Raw genomic sequence first — 16538 nt, forward strand, 5'->3', positions numbered from 1 at the left:
CATTTTCTACATATGGACCAAGAATGTTGTGAGATTCTATTTAGCTTTTATTCATTCACACAGCAATATGCCAATTTCCCTCAGACAGAGTATCTTGCCCAAATTGGTTTCAGACAATGGAACAAACAAGAGAAGAAAAAGACACCAAGTCACAATTCTTAGGAGGCTTTTTGTAAAGTTTACTCAGTAATAAGAATCCAGTGATAATGGGATTAATCTTGCCCTGTGTAGGCTTTCACACCATAGTCATCACCATGGTATCTGCGCTAAGAGATGTCTGCATATCACAGCTTCCTTGTGCTATATGTTGCATCTCTCAAGTGCAATAGGAGGTCTAATTTGCCGTGGGCACAGGTTAAAGGAGGAAAAGTGAAAGTCTATGGCACAGTTTATAAACTGAGCATTTCTACTCTGCTCACTACTGCAGTGTCTAGTCTCCCGAATGTGTTCTGCCACGCTGGGGTGCCCACAGCACAAAGTGTATTAACTGGTGGCTCCCTTTTAAAGGCACAGACCCAACCAATCAGCCTTTCTAAAGAACTTGACTCTTTTTTCAGGCAAACTGTTTATCCTGGAAACATCTCAACCACAGGATTTGGACATGGTTCAGGTTCTGATGCTTTTCTTTCATCCATAAAGAGGATGATACGTTTACTTACTGCACCCATAAGCGCGAGTCCTGAGCCCACGTTGATTATCATTGGAATGACGTTAAATTTACCTGCCTGAAAGAAATATAAAACACTCAGTGCTAGCCGAGCAGTTACCACAAGCTGAACTGATGGCCACAGAGTTACACTTAGGGTAAATTTGGCTCTATGCACGTGTTTCGTTAGCAGTACGTGATAGAAGCCACCAGGCAGAGTTACTGAGCATGCTTTGAGACTAGTGCTACCTTCTAAGAGTCTGGTAGCAGCCTGACCCTGCTCGCCTTCCTGAGCCTGTGGCCTCACACCAGACTACGTCTCTCCTGAATGCTGATCCTATTTCTCCAGCTTTACTTCTCATACTTCAGTGGGTATTGACAGGAAACCAAATAATAGCTTCCATAGTCCTCACACTGCTGAACATCACATGGACCAGTTTCCTCAATGAGCATGAGAGGTGTAGAGAGGATCCTGCAGGCTGATATTGACTAATCTATTGATCTTACTTTGAGCAGCCCAGGGAATCCCTTCAGCTTCACTCCAGGCTCTTTTCTTCCCTTTGTGTATCAAGTCAACCCACTAGTGCCAATGAAACATTGCCTGCCAAGAATCCTTCCCCATCACAAACAAAGGGATGGTTTCGCCCTTCCCCACTCTGGTGGTACCTACCCAACAACAAAAGTCCATCCTTATTTCTTCCAGAACCAGAAATATCCTGGCATAGGCTCCTCACCTTGCCATTCACCATCACATCAAAGCGTATTCCATAGGCTTTTATCAGTGTCCTGTACTCAACTCCTTCAGCATCCCGGTAATATTTGGCAAATCTAGAAAGCAGAGAATGCAAGAACATTGATTTTTAACCCAGTCCTCTGTCTCCCTCACGTAAGAACAAGTTTGAAGTCACCCTCTCTGTTCAAACCCAGGTATATTTCCCTTTAAAAATCCGGGGTATATTTGATTAACAAGCATGACCTTGTCCTAAACTTGAGGTCTCACAGGAGCATGTGGATGGGTTCTGTATCAGCCAGTTCTTGACATCATGTTTCATTTCTAGCCTTAGCCAGAGTAATGGGAAAGCCTGTCTTGCTGAGTAGCTCCAAGCCCACTGAAATCACTGTAATGGCCTCAGCATATATTTCCTTATCATTACAGTGGGAAACTGGAAGGTAAAAACCCTACACCTGTTCGATGTCATGACTGGAACCCATGGAACACTCTCAGTGGCTGGCTCACCCGAGTGGGGGTGATGATGCAGGAGCAGTGCTTAATGCAGAATACGAAAGATTCAGCAAAACTCATAGATGATCTCTGTAATTCTAGATTAGGAATCACTGCAAATACATCAAGACTTCGGTGCCTGCGCTGTGTGGAGGGTACTAGCTTTGCAGAGTGTGTGTGTGTGTGTAAGTAAACTGTGATGAACATTTTAAAAGGCCGTATACCAGAGAACCGGCATAGGTGCAGCTGAAATAGTTAGCCAGGAATAGTTAGGAACAGAATCTGATTTAACCTAAGAGCTGATACTGTTACAGTGTACTTAAGAGTTACACAGTGGTACCCAGTCCCATCACTGCCTTTGATTACCTGAAGTTGTATCCAGAGGAGATGGATTTTTCTGCAAACTTGTTATCCAGACGGCTAAAAGAATAGTGAGGGTTGCATTCAGAAGGAGGTTTATCAAGATCACAGTCCCATTCAATCTGAATTCCTATCACACCACCCTTAACGAAAGAGAGACATGTTTTCAGTAGCTTGTCCTGGTTTGTTCATTTTTAAATCACATCTGCTCCTCTGCCAAGTGTCCCTTGAGGGAGATAAAAGAGGAGAAGTAGGCTCCTCTGCTCCTCCACTCATACTCAGATCAGGATGAGTCAAACTTAGGAAATTGAAGTTAATCATATTTTTCTACAGGCATCTTGGCTCTTCCCTTGCTGGGCATCTGGAGACAGCTTCACTGAGAGCTTCCTCACAGTGCCCTGACACCAACTCCAACCCCACCTAGGACCCATCTGTACTCTCTGTTGTAATGAGGATTTTCGTGCCCCGGGTGTTCATTAAGTTCCTATTAGCTGACGTGTTCACTTTACCAGAAAGGACATTTGTCCACTAAGGGTAAAATTCTGCCCTGTGCAGAGGGCCAGCATGAGGTCTGTGCAGCACTTAACCCTAATTGTGCAGGGACTTGAGAGGGGCTTAGGTCTTGTGCTGGCTCCTCTGTACAGGGGTGAATTTCACCCTAAGCACCAACAGCAAAATATTCTGTATTTCTTTGGACTTGAAAGGATTCCACAGATGGATGCACCAGTCAATGGTGTATTCATGAAAGCTACGTTCCCTTTAGGGAGTATAGTTAAATGTAGTCCTTCAAGGGACCTGAACAACAGCTCTGTGTAACTCAAAAGCATGTCCCTTTCACCAACAGGAGTTGGTCCAATAAAAGATATCACCTCACCCACCTTCTCCTTCAAGGGACACTGTTGAAGCTGGCTGTGGCAGGGATGGTGACATTTAACATGCAAGGTCCAGGAGTTCTTTACATAGATGCAAAAGTGACATTTCAACAATGTTTTAAAAACAACATCCTGTGAGCAACTCACGCGCAGCTCTACAGTAACAAACCAGGGTGCTCAGCCAGACATGTAACGCACAGTTGGGCAGGTGGAAATACTTCAGTTCCATGGGGTTATTATAGGCAAGAGACAAGCTGATTTTAAAGCTCAATGACCTGCCATAGTTCTGGAAATGAGAAGTCCTCGGGGGGAGGGAGGGAGGAAGGGGAAGAGTTTTGGTCACTAGAAGGATTATCAGCTTCTCCAGAGGGGAATGTTTGTTTAGCTGGTGTGGTGTATGGGAGAATAAGAAATGTTCATACCTCAGATGCCATGTCCTGAAAGTTGTTCCCAGCCCAGGTCACGAGTTTGCCCAGGTGGAATATGGGGCAGTAAAGGTGCTGTTCACTGTAGTGGCAGTTTTTCAGGTAGGAATCGTTATCAGTGTTTAGCACATTAGTCCTGCATATGGGAAACAAGAGAACCAGTCTGACCTTTCTCTTTGCCTGCCCTACAGAACAGCCATAGGAAGATTCTCTTCCAACGCCACAGAGATGAGTCTCCTCTTCAACACCCATCATAATAATCCAATAGAACAGAAAGGGCATTCTTGCCACTAACCCTGTTATCCTGTGAGCATCTCTGCAGCCACCCCCAATGAATGCATCCTGCTGTGCTTGGATGCAAACAAACCCTGAGCCTGCAAATAGATCCACGCAGGCAGACTTATACCCATGCAGAACTGATGACAAGATCAGGCTCTAAAGAAAGATCCATTTAGGCAGTGACTTTCGGAACCATACCTGGATTGTTCCTTCAGTTTTTAAGCAGAGCCGCCCATTGCAATTCTATCTTGCATTCTCTCTCATAACAATATGCTGCAAATGCATAACTGAAGCTACCCAGAGCGGTGATGTGAAAATGCACATTTTGACAGAGATTTCTGTAAGTAGAGCCACAGCCAATATCTCCTGTTCCTACCTTCACGCCCATCCTTACAAGTGGAAAATTGAAAATCAGCATTTTCCACATAACTTGCCCAAGTTATTTCATTTTTACAGCATAATAATTTGGGGTGAAACTGCAAAATGTTCTTATTTTTTACTTAACCGGTGAAAACGCAATTCCCCATCAACTTCCCCCAGTTTGGCGAGTTGGTTTCTTTCTAAATGAAGGCCCATGTAGTCCACTTCCCTTTCCCGCGAATACTGCTGGTTGATGGACATGCTGGGTTTAGATCATGTAGGCTATTAGGTAGCCTGCCAGCCCAGTTATACTCTAGGTATGGGAGGGGAATACCCCAATATTCATATACATGGGCTTGTTGTTCAGTTGGATGAATAACAATCCTGTGATGGAAATTATGGGTCATATTCATCCCACTGGTCAGTGCAGTGACAGCTTGGATACACATAGCCAGACAGCTGTCAAAGATTACGTTCCATGACTGACAGTCTAAATCCAGCCACTGTTTGGCTGGGAAGCTCTCACCAGACTGAAAATCTTCCCCTAAGCTCAAATCCTTCATTACCTTCCCTGCTCCTACATAGCCAGAAACCAAATACTGTCCTCCGGTTACCAACAGGAAACAGTCACCATCCTAGATAGGAGTGCTCAGATCACATGCCCACATGCATTGAAGAGAAAAACACAGGAGCCATTTGGATTATTGACAAAAGAAAGGTTGCTGAGAGAGGCAGAAACAGACAGGCAGACACTTACTTGGAGAATTTAAACTTAGGGAAGCGGATGGAGTTTTTGATGTAAACAGTGAAGTTTTCTGCATTCGCTAAAAGCGGTTTCCTGAAAGAGAAGGGGCAGAGTTCTCTTGGCTTTATAGTCATTGTCCTTCTGCCCATTGTTTAGACATTTTACAGACATGTTCATATAATAAGCAGAATTGGAGTCCAATCCTGCAGAATGCCCCCTGAAGACAGAGTAAGGCCGGTTGCTGCACCCAGCCCCTTGGCTCCTATTGAGAACCAGTTCTGTTCCACACACTTCCCCCTGGCCAGCCTCCCTCAGTTGTTGTGTTTTGTCAGTGAGTAGTTTGAGAAAAGGGCAATGTTAGAGGGAGTCAAGGAATAGGAAGGGTTGGAAGATGCCCTGCAAGAAGCACGGGCACCATCTTTAGAAAGAGCAAGGTGCTGGCCCCAAGGCATCCTCAGGCAGAATTTCCTGCTGCCCTGAATATTTTAAACATAGCAGATGTTTTCTAATCTTGTGCGTTCAAGCCAATGGGAATCTCTGCAAATGCAACCCAGGGACTTATCTTCAGTTGCTTGTTAGGAAACAGAAGTCAAACTTCAAAATAAGACAAAAGCCAGGCAACTCATGCTGAGTAACAGTGCAAGAAGGGGAACATACTTGGTCTTGGACTTTTTCTCCACTGGACACCACGCTAATATTTCACACGTCCCGTTGGTGTTGCTCCCGACTTTCAAACAGCGGCCAGTCTTGACCCCTATGGTGCAGACAAGGTCATGGAAAAGGTCACTCGAGGCTGGCACCTCCCTTTTCCCTGGCCCACTAGGGCAGATTAAACCTTACTTTGTCTTCATTGAAACCCTAAATCCTCCCAGCTGTGAAATGTTCTCTCCCTGCTTGAACAACTGCTCTGTTGTTGCTTTTCTGAGCAGCCTCAGGGTATCTTGGCAGGATGACTGTAATCCATTTGGTTTAGCAGAGCTCTGTTTAAATGGGCTGTAAACAAGTCAATGATCTCAAATAAAGATGGTTGAGAGTGAAGTCACTGCTGCTCCCTCTTAGTTACTGACTGGAGACATCTGGGACCATGACAGTCCCAGCAGCTCAGCATATTTGCTTTCATCTCCCAAGAGAATAGCAGTCCAACATGGCACATCCAGGAGTTCTCTTTCTTCCAAGGAGCTCTTGAGCCTTTGTTAATTGCCGACCTCAGTCTCAGTGCTGTTGTGGGGCACTGCAGACCATGCTATAGTGCCCAGCTCAGGCTGGGCCTCCTGGGACAGTTGATTCAGTTTGGAAAAGCCAGGTCACTTTGGAATGCAAGAGCTGGGCTGCTGTGAATCATCAACCACCCTTTACAGCACACAGGGAGGAAGGGAGGAGGAACTGTCCCAATAACATCTATGGCTCAGGGCCAACAGGATGTGCAAGGATATGCAGTGACTCCCCGCCCCAATAAATAAATAAATAAACAAACCCACAACCCCTCCTGGGGTTACGGCCCAGACCCAAGGTCACAGTCCCAACTGCTCTGAAGTACCCAGGGAGAGCAATGGACACATCCTGTATCTTGCCATCTTCTGTTAAAAAGGGAGTGTTCCTGATATCATGTGTTGCAAATACATTTTCATCTTGTGTTCCTCCTTTGTCCCTCCCTGCTGTGCACAGACCAAGTGCAGGAAAGCACAAGGACAGAATTACTCATGCTTTATCATTTCCCACTTTGCTTTCTGCAACCAGGCCTCCAAAGACTTTTGCTGACTGGCCAGGTTGGTGCCCAGGCCTTGCCACTACTCCAGCACACCTGTCCTCCACAGCTCTTTACCCAGTTACTCATGCCACATGCCTTGGGCAGCTCCTCTTGAGGCAGACTCCCAGCCTGCTGCACTCAGAACCAGAGACATGCTGTGAAATCTCTGCCCTGGGGAGATCCTTGGGGATTCCGCAATATATTTAATGCCAAGCATCAAGAATCCTGTTAGGCCCAGTCTAGGTGCTATAGCCAGCTGACTCTGACCAGCTGCTGCTACCAATGTCTGTCCCAGGATAGGATACAAGTCAACCAATGGTAAAATACATTATTACTGTAATTTATGTCAGCTTTGTGCTCATGAAAAGAGAAGACTAAGAACACTGGTTAGGACCATGTGCACTGTGGGCAGGTGTGGCACCTGATTTCCCCACAGCTCTGCTGATGCATCTCCATCCTGCAGGACCCCCAGCTTCTAGTCCTGGGTTCACTTCTATGGCCACTTTCTCAAGCTCTCCCAAGGCACTTGAATCCTGACCTTCATCCCATTACTCACTGAGAGACTCCCAAAAGCTCTGCCAAGACACCTCAGTCCTGACTTGCAACACCCCAGTTATTCTGACATGGACTCTCATAAATCTCTCCCTCCTCCTCCATTTGTCTTCTGAAGGCAAGCTCATTGCACAAGAAGTGCAGGGGGGTGATCTCATCTCTTACCATTGCCAGCTATCACAGCTTCCCCCGCAGGGCAGTCCCTGTTCTTGCTGCACAGTGCATCTCGAATGCCAGTACTCTGCAAAGCAGATGATTGCAGCAAGTAAGGCATGTGATAGAAAGCATAATGTGCTTTCACTGGAACGCTCCTCCACATAAAACTTCATGTACCCGCCACCCCAAAAACACTTAGATTTACATTGTGGGGGTGAAGAACTAAGTGAAAGGGATACATCTGAACTCATGTCAGCCTCTCAAAATTCACTCATCCACTCAGGCTGGACGAACAAGTCTTTTGATAGGGGAGTAAAATATTATGTTTTTCTTCCTCCTCATCACAGTAATTGGGTGAGACTTTCGAAAAATATCTAAGTCGTTTAAAAAGCGACAAAGAGTCCTGTGGCACCTTATAGACTAACAGATGTCTGTTAGTCTATAAGGTGCCACAGAACTCTGTCGCTTTTTACAGATCCAGACTAACACGGCTACCCCTTGGATACTAAGTCATTTAGAAATTTGAGTCCCTTGTTCTCCTAGGTCATGTAGGTGCTTTAGGAAATCCCATCCTTTCTCTCTGGCATACTTCCATGAGGATTACAAGAATGATTTCAGTAGGGAAATTAGGTCACCTTTACAAAGAGCCACCGAGTGCATCCCTTATGCAATGGGAATAGCATATAAAATATCATTGTCCTGGAGGAAATGTATAGTTTAACAAATGGGTGTGCATGCTAGCACTCAAGAGCAGCCCTGCAGTAACAAAACTGTAATGTACCCAGGGCCTGGGTCTCTCTATCACGTTATTTGTTATGCCATGCCAATCACTAGCATCTGAACAACTGTGAGAGAGAGAAAAATGAGAGAAAACCAGATTGCAGTCCCCGGCTGCCACAGGTCTCTAAAAACATGCAGGAGGAAACAAACTATTATTAAGATGATGGGATAATGCCACCTTTGCTTTAATCTAAAAACTGTCTCACTCTGAAATACAGCAGAGACATCCTGTTTGATTGGACACATTCTTATACCTCTTCCATCTCTGCATGCTGTGCTAGCCTGACCACTTGAGGGCAGTGTTGTCTTACCCAGCTAAACTCCATTGTCTGGCAGGCCTCCAGAGTGCTTAATTTCAGATGACCTCTTCAGACAGATATGGAGCCCAGCCAGAGGAAATGACTGTCATTAACTAGGCCTCAGCCCTGAGAGCTTGTTACCAACACACAATGGCTTTCCCAACTGCCTGATGGGTTGACCACTGCTGGTGTTTGCTACAAAAATTGGCCCAGGATAGGGCAAAGTTAGTAAGGATGCTGGTGAGATGATAAATAATGGAGCAAAACATTTCTGCATGTTTATGACCAACAGTAGCCCAGCCAGCTCAGTCTCTGGGCACTACTGAACTGGGACTCCTCTGAGTCTTTTATGATAGGATTGGAAATAACTCCTGTTCCTTGCCTAATTTAGGACCCAATCCTGAAAGGTGCTGAACAGGAGTTAGTGGGACCTGTGGGTGTTCAGCACCTCTCAGGCTGGGGCCTGTAACAGGGGAATTGTCCCCTTTAAGGCTAGCAGGTAAGTGTTGGGAAAGAGGAAGTGATCTCGGGGAATAATTAGAGTTTGCAGAAAACCCAGGGTACTGTCTCTTGTAGTGTAGGATGAGGACAGGCTCCCCTCTCTCCTAGCCAACCAAGGCAAGTCTGGGAAAGAGGGCAGCAGACATTGTGCGATGGACACATAGTGGAACGACTGCTGCCCTCTGCCTGCCCAGCGAGACAAGGACTGAACTACAAAGCTGGGGGAACCTGGTTTAAGGCTGTGGGTGTCCTGAACAAAGGAGAGGAAGCTTGCCTGAATCCGCACACAAGTCCCAGGAGGAGGGCTGGGGAGTCCAGAATGAAGGAGAAGGGTTGTTGGTCCAATGGGCTCAAGGAGTTTGTATGTGGGAGAAGACTAGATAGATAAGACCTCACAAAGGGGAATCCTATTTTCAGTATTCTGGCCTGACTGTAAATGATTGTAAAGAACGAAGAGGGACATAAGGCTGGGTGCCTGCAGGGTTACCTCACGCCACGAGGGAGTGCTCTGAGATCACCCCTGGCTACAGGCTCTTTCTTCTGGCATTACTGCAAGAGTCTTCCCTACACAAAACCCAGAATTGTTTCATTTGGACTCCACTTGATCGCCTCGTATGACCACTCTCCCTTAGCTAAAAGGTTACCTTTCTCTAATGACAGTATGCTGTTATGGCCTGATTTCCAGTGGTGCTGAGGTCCTGCAATTCTCAATGGAGGATGCAAAGTGCTCAGCACCTCTGAAAATTAAGCCAGCTGATTCTGCCCTCCCCAAGGGCTAATCCACTTCTTCCCTTGTCGAGTTACTCTTGTACACGCCTGAGAGAACCCCTGCCTCCCAGCTATGTTCATAGCCTCTCAGGTATTCAAGTTTCTCAACTTTCCTCTTTGTCCATTCGTATCCATATTTTTTGGAGGGGAAGTGAAGGAAGTGGGGGCAGTTCTTCCTACCTCAGGGCATGTGTCCTGCCTTTGGTTTGGGGTCACAATCAGATTTGTCATAACGAAGAAAACGTTTTCACCCTAAAAAAAAAAAAGAAGAAGAAAAGAAAATTTATAAGCCCTTTTTAACTCCTACGATCTGCTTTAAAACATTAGTGCTAATAAGAAACCATCACAGCATATGTGTTGTTTTATAATAATAAAACCTAGTTCTTATCTAGCACTTCTCAGGTGGTAGTGTCTTCAGCTGATCAGTCTTTCCCACTAATCTGATTCAGTCCATAGTTTAGGAGGCACCTGGTCCTGGAGTCCTCACTGGCACAAAGGGCTAGTCTACACTGGCAATTTACAGCACTGCAGCTTTCTCGCTCAGGGGCGTGAAAAAAACACACCCCTGAGCGTAGCAAGTTTCAGAGCTCTCTCCCAGCACTCTGCCACGACTACACAAGCCACGTTAAAGGCTGCCGCAGCAGCACTTTAGCATTGCCAGTGCAGACTAGCCCTAAGCTCTCACATAGCAGCATCTGCAAGTAATGCCTTCTACCATCTCCAGGTGATGAGGAGACTCCGAGCCATCCTGGCAGGCAATGACCTGGCCTCTTATACACACCCTGGTCACATCTCATCTGAACTACAGCAATGAGATAGACCTGGGCATGAAGCCTTCTGTGCTTAAGAAATGCCAACTCTCCTCCACTCTATCTACACTAGCATCCTATAGAACAGCAAGTCAGGGTCCAGGTCTTGGTCCTTACCCTCAAGGTGCTCAATGGCCTGTCTCAATAAGTACGTATAAAGTAGCCTAAAGCTCCAGGATAAGGATTGTGGTCAACAACTCCACACCTCAGGCCCGATGGAACTGTCCGCCACACAGGTAAGGCTCACCTGTGCAGGAGACAGTGCTTCTTTAGAGGCTGGTCCCAGACTGTGGAATGAACACCCCCAGAACCAAGGACCATCCCAGATTCTCACCACCTCCTGCTCCAAATGCCATCTGCACTTCTCCAACCTGCAGCCTTCAATATAAACTCAGAGCAACAGGCACATAAAAACAAACAATTGCTACCAAAACAAAATGCTCCACTGCACATACAATTCTCCCTGCAGAGAGAGGATGGCAGAAAGGCTAAACCATGTGTCACACTGCTTAGTGCACTACTGGAACGTGCTCAGATACTATAGTGACAAATGCGGGATACGAACCTATATAGGATAGAATAGATTTGAATTGCTGCACTGACATACAGACACAAGCATACTGGTTCTGTATTATTAATAGCATTAGCAAAATATGCTGGAGGAGATGTTCTATATCCACACCCGGGAGGGATTCTGATGCACTGTGTGTCCATGAAAAGAACAGGAGTACTTGTGGCACCTTAGAGACTCCTGTTCTTTTTGCGGATACAGACTAACACGGCTGCTACTCTGAAACCTGTGTGTCTGTGGTTAGCCGATGAAATACACTTTATTTAGCGGAACATTACTTGGCTTTTAAAAATACATTTGGCTCTAACATCACATCCTGTTTTGCTGCATCGATTATTACTGAGGCCAGCCACCAGCAGCACCTGGGGCATCTGGGAGTGGAAATGCATTAACCTTGAAGCATAATCAAGAGGATAAACCAAAAGCTCTGGAGACCTAGGGAAGCAGCATTTACCAGCTCCATTCACTCTGCTTTCAAAGTACAGTCTATGAGCAGCTGCCGTCTGACGACTGAACACGGTGGGATAGAAAAAGCTGTGTGGTCATGTCGAGGTTCACCACCACAAACATTGCTGCTATGACAGTGGGAGTTTCTCAGTATTCTCCAGTAACAATCCCGTAACTGGTGCTGCTGCAGCAGCTTGCCGCATTACTGCAGTATTCGTGATAAAGGAATCAACCACGGCATATTTTGCTTTATGACTTTTTTGCCGAGCAAACCACTCCCTCCCTCCACTGAACTGTGTGAAGCAGCTCAGTGTCAGAGCGAAACTGTCTGTGCAAGCAAAAGTGGATGTGCAAACGGCCACTGGTGAGTGCAAGTCGGACAGCTCCCAATCCAGTCCTCACTTATCCAGTATGTGCACTCACAAGGGTGCACTCAAACAGGGGCCAGCCCACATCTGCAGGTACAGCTGGTCAAGGAAATGGGCACGTGTGACACTTGGAATTAATGGAGCAAGAAGCCAGGAAGGTTAAACTAGAGCAACTCACATACTCAGCATCACCATCATCTGATTCCTCCGCCTCCTCCTCTGGGCTTCCCCCTCAGATAGGCACTGCATTTACTTACGCCTGCTCTGTTCAGGTAGAGCCTAATCCAGCATGTTGCTTAAGCATGTGCTTAACTTTAAGCAGGTGAGCAGTCTCAATTAAGTCAATGGACCACTCACCTGCATAAATTTAAGCATATGCTTAAATGCTTTGCTGGCTCAGCACCCTGGCCTGACATCCATCCGAGGCCGAGAGGAGGCTGGCTGAGCATTTGCTGGAAAGAGCTAAAAGGAGGCACAGAGCTGAGATTCTCTGGTAGCCCCTCTCCTTGGCATTCACAGCACTACAGGGACTGGCAACTTCATTCCAGTCGCCAATAGCGACCGAGCAGGAATTTGCCCCCAGTCTTTCTAGATAAAGAAAGTGAGGAAGAAAGCAAAGGGGACTCAGCAACAGAGCCGCTGTGCAAACCTGTGGGGGAATGACATAGTCGGCGACGTCCCACAGCCTCTCTCCCAGCTCCGAGGTGTTGGTGAAAGCCACACCCTTCAGTTTGGTGATGACGGAGCTCTGGATGGAGGTGTCCGAGTCCTGGTAGCCTTTCTTGACGACAAATACCCACCTGTGAACAACATAGCAGGCAGCAGCATTAGCCAGGATGGCCAGCCAAATGAGCCAATGTGGCAAGTTAGATAGAGAAGGGTTGTGCCGAGATAAAGCACAATTCAAGGGTAAATCAGAATATACAAGTGATACCAAACCTCTCTCAGCCACAGCTCCAAACTTAGGTTAAACCTTTGATGCAAGTCACCTGTCCAGCAAATCCCCTAATGACCTCAACTCCTAAATGTATCCAATGCACCCAAAACACTGTGGCTAACAGAATATGCAGCACTTTCCATCCGTCAATCTCACAGCACTTGCCAAGGGGTTGGAGTATCATTATTTTCATTCTATGCATGGGGAAAAGTGAAGAGAAGCAACTTGCCCAGCATCACACTAACTCAGTGGCAGAGCTGGCAATACAATCCAGGCCTCTGGACTCCAGCTCCCCAGCTCAGCTTCCCATCCGCAGCCAGATCGAGGGGGTGGTATTGCGTATCTGGTAGCATATATAGTCCAAGCCCAGGTAATTCTTACCCAAGCAAAGCTCCCATTGATGTCTGTAGGGAAGAGTGAAGGCCCTCGCTCTATCTGTTAGTATCATCCTGCTCTGCTACATACCTTGGATTTACTGACTCTTAAAACAGATGACATTTGTTTTGAGAGAGTCATTTTTGGCATCTGGCAGATGTATTTACTGGAGAGACCCAAGCAGCCCCCAGAACTCTGCCTGATCGCACAGATAAATAATACGCATTTTATAACCTGCCACAAAATTCCAGCCCTGTAGCAGGTCACTGCTAGGGAAATGCAGCCCAGGAAGGTGGGCAGGGATTTGCTTACAGAAATCCACAGGGAATATTCCCATTATTCTGGAGCCGTCACCTCAGCACCAGTGCCATCTTCTGAGCAACGCGTGTACCTCGGATGGCTCAGACGCTGCCAGCATGAGGAACAACTCTGTGTGTGGCACAGACCTTTCTCAAGAGACTGGGAACATGAGTCCCACCCACCAAGACACTATGTAGCGAACAGGAGTCCTGAGACCCAAGGGACTGGAAGCTGAATCTGCACAGCTGAGAAGGGATCACCCCTGCATCCCTCCTTAGCATGGCCACCCTGGATAGGGGGTCAAAGCCAAAGCTCAAGCCTCACCACCCCAAGCTGGGGCTGGGGGACAAAGCTGAAGCCCAGGGCTTCTGCCCCAGACAGGGGGCCTGTAACCTGAGCCCTGCAGCCCTTGGCGCAGCTTCGGCCCCAAGTGGTAGGACTTGGGTCCTGGGCCCCAGCAAGTCTAACACTAGCCTGGGTGAACCCATTAAAACAGGGTCGTGACCCAGCTTGAGAACCCCTGTACTAGGCCCATCACAGTCTTAAACTGCTGTCACGTCCCCTCTGATTTCTCCTTCCCGAGCTAACTAATCCTCGGCTTTGCAATCTCTCATTGCACACAAGAACTCTAACTAGCCTCCCTTCCTGATTCCCGCTACGATCCAACTGTTCGGGGGGGAATGGAGAAGTAAAGCCCTTGCAGAAGTGAATGAGGTGCCTGCTAGCTGTCAGTCACCAAGACAATGTATGGGGGGTGGGCAGTGGGAGAATCTCAGGCAAGCTAAATGACCAGGTTATACTGCAGGTTTCACTGGGCAGGGAGCAGGCAATGTTTGTAGGAACCCTTGGAATGCACCGAGGACTTAGCATGCCACTGAACGCAGCAAGTGCAAGCAGCTGCCACGAGGGCTGGGGATAGCAACATCACATGCCTAATTCCTGCCTGCTTTTAGAGGCAGATTAAGAATAAACCAAGATGTCTCCCCACATCCACCCCGCCCCCTCCTGCAAATTCTCAAACTTTGTCTTCCCAAGAAAAAAAGCTTTTCGCAGTGTGGACTTGACAGTGATCCACTTTGAGGCAGGTCTCTAGTTCCCCATTCGAATGTAACAGGGCATCCATCCAGTGTGGGCAGATGTGCCCGAGCTCCAGGACGGCTCATCTGAATGCACACTGATGAATAATAAAATCATCATAGTAATGCCATTGATCCCTGTGCCTGAGATGCAAGCCCAGCCTAGCAGCAAAGAGGTTAACACAACAACAAGCACATTCAGTTATATGGTACCACAGAGATGCATGGGGCTATACTCACCAATGGGAACAGCCCATTCACCCTGTGTTTTCAATGTCTCTCAGGCAGAAGTCATTTTAGTATCCTCTTTTCTCAAAGGAGGGGGTACAGGATTCCTCCTTTAACAGCTCACACATGCCAGCCTTCTGAGATGCCATCCCTGCTCTGCTAACTAATGTACACACAGACAGCAACTGTGCACCTTTCTATAAATAAACCCAACCGGCAGAGTGACTCTGCTATATTTATTCACTTATGGTGGGGGTAGGAGCTGGGGCACTCAAAGGACAAACAGCTAAGCTGGTGTTTTTGTTTGGAGACTCTTACAAATAGCATCCTGGATCATTCTGGGAAGCCCCTGACACGCAAGGAGGAACAGCACATGCATTACACATAATTCATCAGCCTGTTGGGACATGGAGCTTGATAATTCAGGGCCTGTGAGGATTGAGTTCAGTGAGAGAGGAGGACGCTCAGGATGTTGCAGGACTGGATCCTCTCTGAGCAGTGCTGGAGCCGTCACCATGCCAACCAGTCCTGCTCTGAATCGACACGCATGCCACCTCTCTCCGCATTCCCATCACTGCCCCCTATTCCGGCTTGCTCAGCAAAGGAATTTGCCACTCAGTACTGGCCCGTTTTGCTCTCAGTTCAATCAGATAGCCACTATCACACCCAGAATTCTGCATTTAATAGAGTCACACGGGGTCAAACCTCACCTGGCACATCCCGAGTGTCAGCAATAACAGCCACAAACGCTTCAGCTTCTAATAGAGGTTAGCTACAGTGGCTTGGGACCATAGTTACAGAATACTGAAATAAGGATATAAATAATACATCGTAAGGCAATAGTAACATTTGCTCTATTTTTAAACCTAATGATAATCTTAAAGGGTAATGGGGGAAGGGAAAGCTAAGTATTTCTACTGGGGGAATCTAGATATTAGCCTTTTATATTACGCAAAATCCCTATTTTGATTAGGAAATTCAAGCATTCGTATTCAGGCAGGTAAAGCATTATAGAGCCTGTGCATACAGTCTCTCAAAACAGCCAGGGCACTAAGCTCCATTAGGATGTAACAGATAATATCATTAGCACAGAGTGTCCCTGACCGCACTTACCCCACCAGGTAAGCCAGGATGGACAGCTGCACCACTCGATAGAGAATTCCCACCTTCTTGTTCTTTGCAATGACATATTTTTCGGTTTTATAATCAAAAAGCGACAGACACAGACTCTTCCAACCGACCTGCCCCATTCTCCCTGCTCACTCTGCAGTGACAGATCAAAAAAGCAGCACTGGATTATTCACACGTGCTTTGCATTGAAACCTGACCACACCAATCCCTGCAAAAACTGCCTAATCTCCACCCTCCTTCTCAGCTGCTGTCAAGCAAGCAGAAGCACTTTCCTTACAGCCAGTACTGCAGTAACAAGAAAGGGATTCTCACTGACCTCCTATGCAAAGAATTCACCTGCCCAGGCACAAGTCCCTGATCAATTCTGTCAGCCCCAGAAAGTGCTGGATTCTCTCGTTCCTTTCCCCACAATCCAGAAACAATGATTATTAAAACATACTTAGGGCTGAGCATTTAAAACCAGAGAGCTGTATTCTCTCTCAACCTGAGGAGCCAAATCCTAAAGTCCTTGCTCACTTTTATTCAGTCTTTATTCTGGCAAAACTCTCACTGACGTCCTTGGGAGTGTGCTGAGGCAAGGAGAA

General features: G+C 46.9%; 1 protein-coding gene across 3 annotated transcripts; it reads right to left on the reverse strand.

Moving 5' to 3' along the window:
- Positions 1–338: 338 nt before the first annotated feature.
- On the reverse strand, positions 339–16299 carry P2RX5 (purinergic receptor P2X 5). 3 transcript variants are annotated; one of them, XM_050929571.1, is made up of 10 exons: positions 15937–16290; positions 12557–12707; positions 9893–9964; positions 7374–7449; positions 5567–5663; positions 4922–5002; positions 3523–3661; positions 2235–2371; positions 1381–1474; positions 339–725 (listed from the first exon to the last, which is right to left on the reverse strand). In XM_050929571.1, the coding sequence occupies exons 1-10, from the start codon at positions 16071–16073 to the stop codon at positions 567–569; spliced, it is 1143 nt and encodes a 380-aa protein (XP_050785528.1). In that variant the 5' UTR covers positions 16074–16290; the 3' UTR covers positions 339–566. The 3 variants fall into 3 exon arrangements, with proteins under 3 accessions (XP_050785528.1, XP_050785530.1, XP_050785529.1); XM_050929573.1 differs by lacking the exon at positions 15937–16290 and adding an exon at positions 14836–14875; XM_050929572.1 differs by lacking the exons at positions 339–725; positions 1381–1474 and having other exon boundaries at positions 2279–3181; positions 15937–16299.
- Positions 16300–16538: the final 239 nt, after the last annotated feature.

The sequence above is a fragment of the Gopherus flavomarginatus genome, chromosome 19 (assembly GCF_025201925.1).
Source record: "Gopherus flavomarginatus isolate rGopFla2 chromosome 19, rGopFla2.mat.asm, whole genome shotgun sequence".
NCBI lineage: Eukaryota > Metazoa > Chordata > Testudines > Testudinidae > Gopherus > Gopherus flavomarginatus.

Bases quoted from the DNA above. Each gene is read 5' to 3' on its own strand.
- P2RX5 (XM_050929571.1), bottom strand. From the start codon at position 16,073: ATGGGGCAGGTCGGTTGGAAGAGTCTGTGTCTGTCGCTTTTTGATTAT. The intron at 1,475-2,234 runs GTAATCAAAGGC...TCTGCTTTCTAG, and splicing joins TCCTCTGGATACAACTTCAG to ATTTGCCAAATATTACCGGG. The intron at 726-1,380 runs GTGAGGAGCCTA...TATTTCTTTCAG, and splicing joins ATGTGATGGTGAATGGCAAG to GCAGGTAAATTTAACGTCAT.